The 13,218-nt window shown below is 40.3% G+C and overlaps 1 protein-coding gene across 1 annotated transcript; it reads left to right on the top strand.

Moving 5' to 3' along the window:
• The first annotated feature begins 4,898 nt into the window (after positions 1 to 4,898).
• On the top strand, positions 4,899 to 12,935 carry LOC140236007 (alpha-1,3-mannosyl-glycoprotein 4-beta-N-acetylglucosaminyltransferase C-like). Its single transcript, XM_072315992.1, has 4 exons — positions 4,899 to 5,566; positions 8,153 to 8,277; positions 10,976 to 11,069; positions 11,776 to 12,935. Exons 1-4 carry the CDS (start codon positions 5,422 to 5,424, stop codon positions 12,933 to 12,935), a joined length of 1,524 nt encoding a protein of 507 aa, XP_072172093.1. The 5' UTR covers positions 4,899 to 5,421.
• The last annotated feature ends 283 nt before the right edge of the window (positions 12,936 to 13,218 follow it).

Here is a 13,218-nt window from a genome sequence, read left to right as displayed (position 1 = left end):
AAGTATTCTTTAAGACTTTAATTGAATACCAAGGATGTGCAATTTCTAAATTAAACCTTTCCGTTTCGGCATATGAACTCCCTAGTTTTCTACTTTTTGGTAGTGCATTTATATTGTTCCTTCTTTCCTTTATAACTTTCTAAATGGTGATTTTACCTAAAGCAATAAGGAAATGGCTGATTTTGATCGCGCCCGATAAATAATATATTTGATCATGAATATATGTGTACTGCATTATTCTAACATAGGAAGAGATTTCCGGTACACCATAATGGGGAAGTCCTGCAAATTACTGTAGAGAGAAAAGATGGGGCAAGTGAAAAGGCAACTTAAAAGGGGGGAGGGTAGAGTCTCCTTGTGTTGTGAATCGGTGTGATAAGACGGCGGAATGTTCATGTTGATGGTCCTGAAATGAATGGGTATAGTCTTGATTGAGTGGGCGATCACTGAGTCAAGGCTCTCATGAAAAAAGGAGACCTCCGGGTGATTTTCAGAAATTTGAACAACTACAATAGTTATACCGTGTACAGAGTTTCAGAATTTGTAGTGATTGGTTGAGGAATAATGGATGTTTTCAAAATTTACAACAAATTGCTATGAACAAGGATGATGACGACATGTCAGCCTCACCATAAGAATGCGTGAGTTGGGGCTAAAGGAAGCAGAAGAAGATGGCGTACATACATTCCACACAGGTGAACTTGTTAAGCAAGTGGTATGCAATGGAAATACACTACAATTATACTACCACATTTCTGAAATATGTGTGAGGCTCCAATGTCATCAATTAACACTGTTCAGTGTTATTTGTTTACGATTTTCAGAGTATTTTTCTCTGTTCAAGGACCACAATAAATTCCACAAATCTATACATGGAGCTGTCGATTTACGTAATACATGATGTAAAATTATCTTATTTATCATTATTTTTTGTTATAAAGCGCAGTCCGGAGAGGACAGATCACCGCATGAGAAGCAATGTATTCTCATAGAAAGATCATTTCTATATCAAAATGAACAGTATACCAATCTCCTTTGATGAGTTCCCTTCAATAGCAACTTTCAATGACCTCCTGGTATAGGACTACACCTTTGAAAAATATTCCAAAAAGTGTATTTGCCTTGATGACAAATATAACTCAGATAGCCCTGAATAAAATCAAACTTAAAAGAGATTATATATGCTTCTTTTTGTTAATTACCCCATGTAATAATTTATATTGAAAATCTCTGACCTTTCTGCTGAGTGTAGCAGTGCTAGGTTTTACAAAATATCTCTAATATCTCTAAAATCGATATTCTTCTGTCTCTGAATTTCAAGGATACTAGTAGTAGGAGTTTAATAGTGACTTTCATCAAAATGGAATCAAAAGGCGTTGAGCTCTGAACATCTAAAAGGGAGCAATTCAGCAAGGAACTAAAATGAATCCTCCGCGTGCTATATTATATTTCTTCGATGTTGAAACAAAGCAAAAACTCTCCATGCGTGTTGTTTCTGTTTAATGATTTTTTTTTTAGATAAAAATGTACACAACAGCCCTAATGGCGAGTGACCTTGACCAACCTTGACCTATGCCTCTCACTCCAACAAAGGGTTGAGTGGTGGGCCAGTGATACTGGGCTAAAGAAATGCATAATTTATTTCAAAATCTATATTATATGAAGCATTATTTTCTAAAAATGACAATTTCATCTGACGATTTTCTCATGGATTTGTTAAACTGAATAAGATGTTGTCGCCATGGATCAGGTTCAATATGATGACAGGATGGTATCCATCGTGAAATTCATGAAATATGTAAACTCTGAATATTTCTGTGTGACCAGGCTACCCTTGACCCTACCATCAAGAATAATCATGCCAGTTTGTTTTCGCATCTTACTTTTATTTTGCGCAACATTTTACGATGGTGACACACAAAATGGGTAGGGTATTATGTCCATTTGCAGTAATTGTTACCATAATGTTGTTGGTTTGAGTATACTCGCTTCATTCAAACTTCCGAAGACGCCAGGGGAAGACGTAATTTTATCAGCTTGTAAGAATTACTTTCCAAGAAACTGTTTCATAATTGCAATGATTTACGGAATCCCTCCCCCTCCCCTCCCCCCCCCCCCAATTCAGGTGGTCGTCTCAATGTACAATGATGTACCGCATACGCTTTTTTTTTTTCGGGAAAAGAGGTATGTTTTAGGAGCTCCATTTGGGGAAAACTTTGAAATAGGGGGTCTCATAGAAATTTGAAATATTTTTATCAGGGGTGGTTTTCAAGTCTTTCTCCAACAATCTTGACATATTATGGTCCCGAGCAGGATTAATGCCAATCCCCGAAAAATTCCGAAATAAAGGTGCAGTGCGGCGTCTTTGTGTTTGCCCCCTATTCCAACATATATTTTGCTGCAAAGAATGCCGGGCTGGCCTTCTTATCGCAGGAATGAAGTACATCTTCCAGTGGCGGATCCGGGGGGGGGGGGGGGGAGGGTGGGGGGTTTGGGTGCGCGCCCCTCTTTATTTTTATTTTTTTTTAACAAAGAAATAACAAGAAAAAATGGGGGACACGTGCGCCCTCTTTAATTTTGTAAAGGCGCCTCCCCTTTACGGAATTCCTGGATCTGCCCCTACCTTCTCTGGTATATCAGCATGAGAAAGTCCATATAATATATATTCTTGTCCATGCAAGTGCTGATGTGGACACTCGATCTTGACCTTAAATTAGCACTCCCACTCGAAAAAATAAGATAAGATTTTAAAGACACCAAAATCAACATTTGAATGGTGCCACTCCTCCAACATTTTCTTAATGTTAAATTTAGCACTTAAAATGTTGAACTATCATTTCAGAAATGGCAAATCTAATATTTTGAGTGCTAAAATTTAACATTTCCAAAAAGGTTTGAGGATCGAGTGACAACCTTTAAATATTGATGTATCATTTCATTTTTAAGAATGTTCCTTCATTGAGGGGGTATAATAAGCCCAATTTTGTCAGTTTCCCTATCATAATCCTGTGATAGGGGGTAAAAATTCTAACGGGGGAGGGAGTAACTCATGCAACCGACTTGAACAGCAAATAGGTTAGCCCAAAGAGCGAACGGTCAGAACGTTAATTTTGTCTCTATATTTTTGCGTTTCGCAGACACCATGGAAAGTGAGAGTGCTGCCGTATTTCGTGTGCTGTGTATGTACAACATAATGTTGCGAGATTAGGAGTTCAGCAAGTATTATGTAGAGACTCTATAGCTCACAGAACTTTGTGGTGTAGCTACGTGTGAAAGTGTGACGACAGGAAATTAATCATCATCAAGATGAAGACAGAGGTTTTTAGCTTGATTCCAGTGGTGATGTAGAGGGACCATGCATGGTCCGTTCATGTGTCAGAACTTGTGTTGTGGATAGGTGCGAACCTTGCTCAGCATAGCAAAAAACAGGCTTTTATGCTCTCCACGACCACGGCACTGCACCGCTGGCACTGAAACTAAGCCTACGCAGCTTCGACGCAGCTACGTGAAAGTGCAAAGATTGCAGACGCCACAACCCGAGCGAGCTGATTGGGCTGCGCTAGAACTTAGAAGAGACCTGTAAAATACCTGAGGTGAGCTGAGCTGAGGAGCTTGTGAACTTGTGGAATTGTAAGTGAAAACCACTACACAAGTAGTAGATTATCTAGCCTTTAGAGTCTACTGACTAACTGTTTCAGTGTTACGTATTGTATACCCGCACATGAGCGAATAAAATGCACATTATTGGACATTGTCAACATGGTCAGAAAATAATTCTAAAACCAACTAGCCATTTCACCTGTCAGGCTACATTCCTGCAATCAAGGCTGAAACCCAGTCGATTAGCCCAATGTCACAATTAAAGATTATACAACTTACACTTATTTATTGTTATTTACAGCTCTAGAGTCTAGTACTCTACTCGACCTGTACATCACATGTAACCCCGTCGCGGGGCGCTGGTACGTATTTGTCCGTATGGGGTCGCTGCTGTGGTTACATCACATGTAACGTTACAGTGTACGTGTAACTTAGATGTAACAAGTTAGGTTTTACTCTGCCAGCTGCCCTGCCAATGATTTTAATTTTCAGTTTACCTTTGCTAGCAGCAGCTGCCCGCTGGCTTGGGATCCAGGGCGACGGCTGATCATGACGGGCGCAGGGCTCATATTAATGCAATAAATTTATACAATTGCAATGCGTTACAATTAATGTATGTCACTTCTAGCTTCGAAGTCAGTTTATGCTGCGTTTTAAAAGTATACAAAATTGTAGGTCGCTCTCCAACTAGCAACTCATCGACACCCTAATCTAATAAATATTTTATCAATACTTAAAATATCTCACAATTTGTCTGAAATTTTACTCACATGTAGAGAAAATAAACTCTACTCTGTCTACATGTAAATTCACAAGCGCACATTAAAGGTTGTGTACAGTTCTGGTCGAGGTGAGGATTTAGCTTTTAACTTTTTGCGAGATATTCAGAAACCACTCTATGACTCTGTATGAGATGTCAAAGAGCATGCAATTCTAAAGGGTATCAAAAGTTTATTTGATGAAAATCGGTTTTTGAAATGGCTGAGATATCCAAAAACAAGGTGAAACAAAGAGATCCTAATTAAGTTTTGGCCTGTCGCCTTTTATTATTACTTTTTGGGATATCTCAGCCATTTCAAAACCAATTTTCATCAAATAAACGTTTTCAAATCCTTCTTAAAATTACATGTTCTTTCAAATTTCATAAGAGGTTTCTCATTATCTCACTTAGAAATGTTCAAAACATGAATCCCTTACCTCAACCAGTACTGTACAGTCAGTCCCTGTAAAAATGTGATTTGCGGTAGGCCTCCTACATCATACATGCTCTAAGATAACGTCTGCTTCGAACACATGGGTTGTTATTTTGACGTACTCGGTTGCGCCGTAGTTTTGAAACCAACACCCTACCCTCTATTGACAATACGTGTCATACGGTATGCACATGAAGTTAATGCTTTTCCAATGTGAATTCATAATCTACGGTATCATTGTTTTGTTGTTGATCTTGTTTATTATTGGATTTTTCAGTAATGTTACAGCATCGTCGAATCCCCAGTGAAGAATGCAAAACCACTTCGCGTAGTCTCATTCGTGAAAGTTTGTTCTTTATGGGGGTGTCGGTTTCAATTGTCGCCGTGTTGGACACCTACTATATACAGATATATGGTTTTATTTCTTTACCTTTTTCTCCCAACCCAGAAATGCCTCAAATTCTGATGAAAGAAAGGCCTTGGTATTGATGCAGTTAATGCAGTATTCTTGAGTACACAGTCAGTGTGAAGGCATGAAAGGTTCTGTATCTGTATGCATAGCCTATTGACAAGGCTTTACTGAGCCGCCTTGCGTCAAGGGCTGTCCGCAGACTGAACACACGGGGCGATGCACACACGATTTCCTGCGCAGGAAATGCTTCGGGATGCCAGAATGGGCCGCTCACGATTCGTCCACAAGCTTCTGTACGCCGGCGTCATCGTCCTGTGTATCGTCAGCTGCTGGAATGCAAGACTACTCTACAACTCAAATGGTATGGGCCATTTGTTGAGAATGTGGTTTGCTTTATAATGACCTCTGTAATGATCACTGTGGCCAACATATGGGCACAGGGCCAGTGGAGCATTTTCAAAAGTGTGGGGGCCCACTTCCGGGTTTCATGAGCTAACAAGCAAAAAAAAAAAAAAAAAAAAAAAAAAGGTCCTCAGCTCTAGAGCTCATCTCTCCCCTTCCATTTCCGGGTTTGTTCAGCTGACAAACAACGAAAAAAAAAAAGAAAAAGAAAAAAAAAGGTCTTCAGTGGAAAAACATATTAACCTTACGGCGCTCACACTTCAAGATTTCTATCTATTTCTATTTAGTGCCACTTACGTATTCCCGGGTTAAAAAAAGTGTGGGCCCAAAGTGATGACACCTTATGTATTCCCTTGTATGGTGCACAAAAAGTGTGGGGGCCCGAGCCCCCACGGTCCCCACGGTTCCGCTGGCCATGGGGCAGATGGCACACGTCAAAGTGTTGGGAAAAGAACTTACAGTGTATGAAAATGAAGATTTCCAGGTTCATCTTCTTAAAGGTCCTGTTTACCTTTGGGAACAGTGATTAAAAAAAATTCAAGATATGACATTTAATGCATATGTGTAGGTTTGTTGTACCACAAGACATGCTATAATATACAATTTCCGCAATAAAGCCTAAAATGTAAGGAGATATCTGTATTAATCTCAATAAACCATAACTGTAGACGGATTAGTCTGGAAACAATTTTATTATAACTATTGTTCACATTTTGTATCATCTAACAACACTTAACATCGATATTACGGATTCAAATTTTTACAGTGGTTGTTTCTATCCCTAACTCACATAAAAGAAAATTGACATAAATAAGCGCTGGATATTTGGTGTTTTTACTTCGTAGTAGACAGCTAGTCATGATTAGAAAAAAAAAAAAATCATAGACATATAATACTCGGGTTCAACTCTAACCAATGATCTCCTGATTTATACCAGACGGCCATCATACCCACTATAATATGTGACCCTGCATCACAAAACCAACAAAAAGTCGCCAGACATGGATTTTTAGTTAAGTGCAGATTCTGAAAGAGCAAACTCTAAGCTTTAAAATGATATATAACTCAATTCAAATGGACTCCCTTAACCTACCTAAATACCAGTATCGGTACTTGAAGAGAGCACACACTCTGGAAAAGTGTGAATTGAGAAAAGAGGCTCTAAAGTACAGAGTCTATTCAAGCACTTAATCTTTACCAAGCCTTGCCAGCTGTGCGATGACAGGGACAAAACACAGGATGTAAACCATCGGAGCAACAACAATGAAAGGATTATCAGGTTAAGCTGTAATTGAGCATGTTCTATCAATACATTCTGTCCATGATTAATGCCGACTTTCAAAGCAGTAGCATTCCTTTCAAAAGTTATTAGACTTAAAATTGAAGAGTGTGCAAAGGATTGCAAGAAATGAAAAGGGGCCTCTAAGTCATACCTGATCATTCCACTCTACCCCCAAAAACGGTTGTAAAGAAAAAACTGCTGAAAATACACTTCCCATCCATGTTATGATCCCAAACTGAAGAATAATGTAGAAGAAGGATAGCTCTTCCAGAAAATATGAAAAACCAAAGAATGACTTGGTTGGCCCATCTCACCATTTTTGAGCCGTCATGTAAAATCAAGGGGTGCGACTTTTTGTTAGTTTTGTGATGCATGGTCTCATATAGAGTACCGGTACTGAAACTTAATTTATCTATCAGCTGCAACAAAAGCAACTGGACACAAGAATGCTTTAATTGGGGATATGCAGTTACCCTCTGCTATAAGGATTAGAACCAGCACTGGCTGTCCAGCAGAAGCTCAGTAGCCTTTAGGGGACATTGTGGACGAGACATCTTGTCCAAGGGTGAATACTCTGCTCAGGATATATAAAGCCAAGATCAGGGCCCCATTTCATAACAAATTTGCTATGATAGCAACTCTTGTTGGAATGGCAGTTGTCATGGTAATGACAAGAATCCAGCTTTCTGATGGGCTGTTGCTACGTAAAGTTGCTATTCCCGCAAGAGTTGCCATCCTACCATCTTTTATACAACGGAATGGATTAATGTTAACACGGGGTTAGAAATAACATTTACAACGGAAAATAAATTATTTGGTTTTGGAGGTATTAACAATTCGGCATTGAATTGTGTTACCATGCTTGTGAGATATGAAATTTATGTTTGTAAAATAAGAAAAATAATACCTCGTTTTGATTTATGTAAATATAGTATAAGGGAATATTATGATAAAGAAAAATTTATTGCAAGAAATAATCATAAGTTGCAAGTGTTTCAGAAAAAATGGTGTCTCTTTAGACACCTTTTTTCTTGATGTATATTATATTGTATTGAATTCAAAAAAGTATGATGTTATTTAAAATATGATGTATCACGTGTACAGATGAAAGAGAATAATAATTATCCCAGTGAGGGGGAAAAAAAAAAATCTTTTATACAACGGAACCTGTGTAGATCTGTTTTTATAAAATCCAGTGTCTTGTCAACTACTCTGCAGCACTCCCACGGTGTTTGTGTCTCTTGTATTTTTTTTTGTTCCCAGATAATAACCTCTCAGGAAAACAGGCAGACCTCATGAAAAAGGTCGTAGGTCAGCGTGACATTCTTTTAGACACAGTTAGCCTCCTGCGCCAGAAGTGCACAGACAATAAACAACTTCATGGCAAGGTAAGATATCAGATGTTCAAGTTTTTTTATTTCCGTGGGGCTTCTCCTTTGGGTTTCTGTCTGTCAAGACATATTTTAGTTGGCTGTTATCTCCACGACTTGGTGATTTCAAGTCTTGATATTAAGCAGGTACTTTGAAAGGCCTCCCCCGTATTTTAGAATCCTTTTTTTTTTTTTTTTTTCAGTGTAATGGCAGAATTTTAAGTTGTTAAGGGGATGGCTAGTAACTGATCAGTGGGAATCAGTTTGAATGCTGAGGGATGATTGTTCCAATCCTTGTGGGATTCATTTTAGAGAACATTATATATCTACTGTTGTGTGAAAATTATTTGCTTCAGAACGGTCTCATATTTAAGTAATGTGCAGATTAATGCCCCGTCACTGACCAGGCACGCTAACCTGGCCACATTAAACTGCACATTACTTGAAAATGAGACCGTTCTGAAGCAAATAATTTTCACACAACAGTAGATATATAATGTACTCTTAAAGGGGAAGGCTAGTAACTGATCAGTGGGAATCAGTGGAAATGCTGGGAGATGATTGTTCCAATCCTTATGGGATTCATTCAAGAGTTCATTGTATATCTATTGTTGTGTGAAAATGATTTGCTTCAGAATGGTCTCATAATCAAGTAATGTGCAGTTTAATGCTTCCAGGTTAGCGTCCCTGGTCAGTGACGGAGCATTAATCTGCACATTACTTGAATATGAGACCGTTCTGAAGCAAATCATTTTCACACAACAATAGATATATACAATGAACTCTTGAATGAATCCCATAAGGATTGGAACAATCATCTCCCAGCATTTCCACTGATTCCCACTGATCAGTTACTAGCCTTCCCCTTTAACTCTTTATGTGCCATGGTGGAAACGCCCTGTGTGCCACGTTATTCCGAGACACGAAGGTAGTCACGCTTTGAGAAAGAATTCTGTTTTTCTAATTTGTATAACCTCTACAAATTTCTGTTAAGATGGGCATAATAGTAGGCAAAGTTAAAGAGGAATATCAAAGTTTGTTTGTATGACGAATCTATTTTTAATTTCTCTTTCGAATGACCAGTTGCTACATTACTGTAAAGGCGCGACTTTTGCACATAAAACCGTGACAGAAACTTAGAATGTACGAGCAAATCTAGTTGGGAACACCGCTTGATAGTCAATCACCACATAGAATGCAAGCCGTATATGAGAGGAACAAAAGCACAAAAAACGCTTTCACTGTGCCGCAGGATTAGCATTGATTAGGGATTTATCGATCGGTTTTTGCGGCTTTGTTTGTTGAGCAGAATATGCGAAGTTGGCACGCCGTCGACTGAGCCGGACGTGCGAACGTGGCACATAAAGAGTTAAATGAATCCCACAAGGATTGGAACAATCATCCCTCAGCATTCCCACTGATTCCCACTGATCAGTTACTAGCCATCCCCTTTAAGGCTCCAGTTGATGTGAAAACAAAATTATGTGGTTCACACCAAATATTTGATAATACTTGTAGATTAGTCCCGCAAGGGATTGAGGCTTGCAAGCCATATATTTTTGGTTTATTGTGGTTGTTGATATTTCTCTTCATGTTTACTGATTTGTTCTCTTCTTTTCTTAATACTCTCACTTTTTTTTTTAAACATCAAAACTGAATGTTTAGATTCATTAAATTCTTTTGTCGAGATGTTTTCATTGCAACTGATTGACAAATTGTCCTACATCGGCGTAAATAAACGTCTCTATGAAAGAATTTCATGAATTTGAATAACTACGCAGTACCTGCTGCATGCTATAAGGATTAGAATCAACACTTGCTGTTGGGCAGAAGCTCGGTGGTCTAGTGGAGATGACGCTTGTCTGGAGATCAGGAGTGTAGGTTCAAATCCTTATTGAGTATGTATGCCCGTGATTTTTTTATCATGCCTACCACTAAAACAGTGATCAATTCAGTGCTTGCTTACATCAATGTAGGGCAATTTGTCAATCATTTGCAAATACTGAATGTATTTACTTTGCTGACAAGTCAAGATGGCTTGTTAAAAAATGTGGCCAAAAATCCTTCATACATTCTGTTTTGAGAGTATCTATAAGTTCCTTGTGCAATACAACAAAAGGCTAATTGGGTTCAGCAAAATAACCTTCATTTCACAGAAAAAAAAAATTCTTGACCATCCCACACCGTTATCAATTATCATGTGATATTCACACCCAAAATGCATCATCTTTGCATGTATTATCTGCTTTTAGTCCTCTCAACCATTCTGAATTTGGTGGAAGGAATCTGAATTTTGACCATTCCCACTTTTGTTTCAAATGGAATTTCCTACTATTCGTGATAGTTTTACTATACACTCCTTTGGGATCTGCTCTTTATTTCCTACTTTTTGAGCCAAATCATCCTTATGTTTCAGTCAGAAAGGTTGGGAGGTCTATACTCTGTACGATGTCGTGGAGCTGCTGGATCCAGGACAGTTTTTCAGGTACAGGATCTGATCAGAAGAGAGAGCGGTTCACCTTGCAGATGGGTCAAGGTTGGGACTCTCAGACAGAATATGATGAGCCTCTGTGCTGGGTTACCACACATACGGGATGCTGAAGGGCATAATCCCCAGCACGGCATGATGTAATTTGGGTATCAAAATGTTTCTTATCGTTGTTATTAATGCCAGTCATTCTGGACTGCTCCCACAATCTTCATGTTTGCACTACAGAATACAACCTGTAATAAACCTCAACTATGGACAAATCCAAGCAACTTGGACCTTGAGAAAGCTCTCGTCTTGGGATACAAACGAGAAGTGCCGGGTAGGTCTACGACTTGCATCCTCATCTCTGTATCACTTGTACTGTATGTGGTTGAATGGTTCAAGATTTTTTGAGGTATTCATAAAGCAGAGAGAGAAATCAGAAAATTATGAGAAATGTGAGGTACCACTTTGATTCCTGGGCCCCGTTGCTAGAAACTTTGCGTTTAAACGCAAACTGATTGTCACTGGCCAATCAAAATCATTGTTGCATGCATGTCTTCTTAATAGGGCAGACCCGGAGCCAATCAGAATGGTTGTTTCAAAATTAGCAATTATTTGCAATTGATTGCAACTTTCTTGCAACTGTTCTTTCAGTCTGTTCTCAATGTGTGTATCATACTTCATATTTCATAGAATACATTCATAATGAAAACTTCTATTTTTTTTCCTCTCTTGTCCTTCAATAAAACATTTATTGTGGTAAATTTATTGCACCTGGCCTAAACAATTTGTTGTAATCATTAATTTGCATTTTATTTATTTATTTTTTGGTACATTTCCATTATATGCACAGCATACTGTTTTATCTTTGAGATTTATGTACTGGCTTTGCAGCAAGCCATCCTGAACAGTTCATATGGTTTTTACGGAAATGGCTCACATGTGGGACTGGAAAACCTGCTTTAACCATGTGGGGATGCTATGGTAACTTGAGTACTGAACTTGAAAGTCTATCTGACTGGGATTTTGTTTTCCGCTTGTAGTTTTTCTGACCATCGGAATACCCACGGTACAGAGGGAGAGCGAGACCTACTTTTTCGGCACTCTGGACTCCCTCATCGAGAATACTACGCCGGAGGAGCGCGCAGACCTCGGCATCCTCATCTTTCTGGCAGACCAGGAGGAGGAGAAGAGGCATACCATCAAGAATGCGCTCCTTGACAGATACCTGAAGTACCTGGAGGACGGGTTCATGCAGGTCATCCAGGCCCCGCCCTCTTTCTACCCTCCCCTGGACAAGCTGAAGAATAACTTTGGGGACACGGACGACCGCGTGCGGTGGCGGGCCAAGCAGGCTGTCGACTTCTCCTTCATGTTCCTCTATGCGCAAAGCCTTTCCGACTACTACATGCAGATTGAGGATGACGTGGTGACGACGGGAGGGTTCGTCGGCGCCATCCGCGAGTACATCGACATGAAGAGGGACGTCGATTGGGTGACACTGGAGTTTTCAGTCCTGGGGTTCATCGGGAAGCTGTTTCACTCGTCTGATCTGGACCGCCTGGCCCAGTTTGTGATGTTCTTCTACGAGGACCAGCCCATCGACTTCTTGTACAAGTACTTCTATGCTCTCAACGGCCAGCAGGACACACACCTCAGAGCGCCCTCTCTCTTCCAGCACATGGGCATGCAGTCGTCGCTGAAGGACAAGAAGATGGATGCCAAGGACCGCTTCTTCGAGCCGGACGAACGGCAATTCCGTGGCAGCGACAACCCTCCTGGAGTCGTGTACAGCAGCATGAAGGCTTTCAGCATGTACCTGCCCAAGCTGTGCTACAGCAGGCAGCCGGGCTTCTTCTGGGCGGTCGCCCCTCAAGAGGGCGACTCAGTCATCCTCGTCTTTGACACGCCGACGCCCATCACCCGCATTGCCGTGACAACGGGCTCCACCAACCACCCTGCTGACACCCTCCTTGAGGGATCCCTGGAGCTGAGTCCGGTATTGCTGCAGAGCAGCGACGCAGACTCTCTCCCACAGTGCGGTGAGTATGTGGAGGTCGGCCGTTTCGTGGCCGGTCAGCTAGATGTCGGGGATGTCTCCGACCTCTTTCCTCGCAAGGTGGCCTGCGTGCGGATATTGGTGCTAAAATCTCAGGGTCAGTGGATGGCCGTGCGAGAACTAGCCATTTGGACACCCCACTGATAATGACAAGGTGACTGTGGGCTTGGTGGATTGTGCCTTGCGTAATCTTCATAGACTTGGTGTCCCAGTCTGTCCGTGGGGCAAAATTAGCGGCATCAGAGCTGTATTCAAGTGCAAATTGTGAATTGGTATGTGACAAGAGAAATATTAAACTCTGTGCCTCATTGATCCAAGACTAGTCTCTGACAAGGCATATCTTTCACATTTTTGGCTTTCACATCTTCTTATTTTTTTATCTGTTCTTGTAGTTGATGTAACATGGGAAGATCTCCAAATCTAATAT

Source organism: Diadema setosum, chromosome 12 (assembly GCF_964275005.1).
Source record: "Diadema setosum chromosome 12, eeDiaSeto1, whole genome shotgun sequence".
Classification (NCBI taxonomy): Eukaryota; Metazoa; Echinodermata; class Echinoidea; order Diadematoida; family Diadematidae; genus Diadema; species Diadema setosum.
This window is presented reverse-complemented; position numbering and strand designations above follow the sequence as displayed.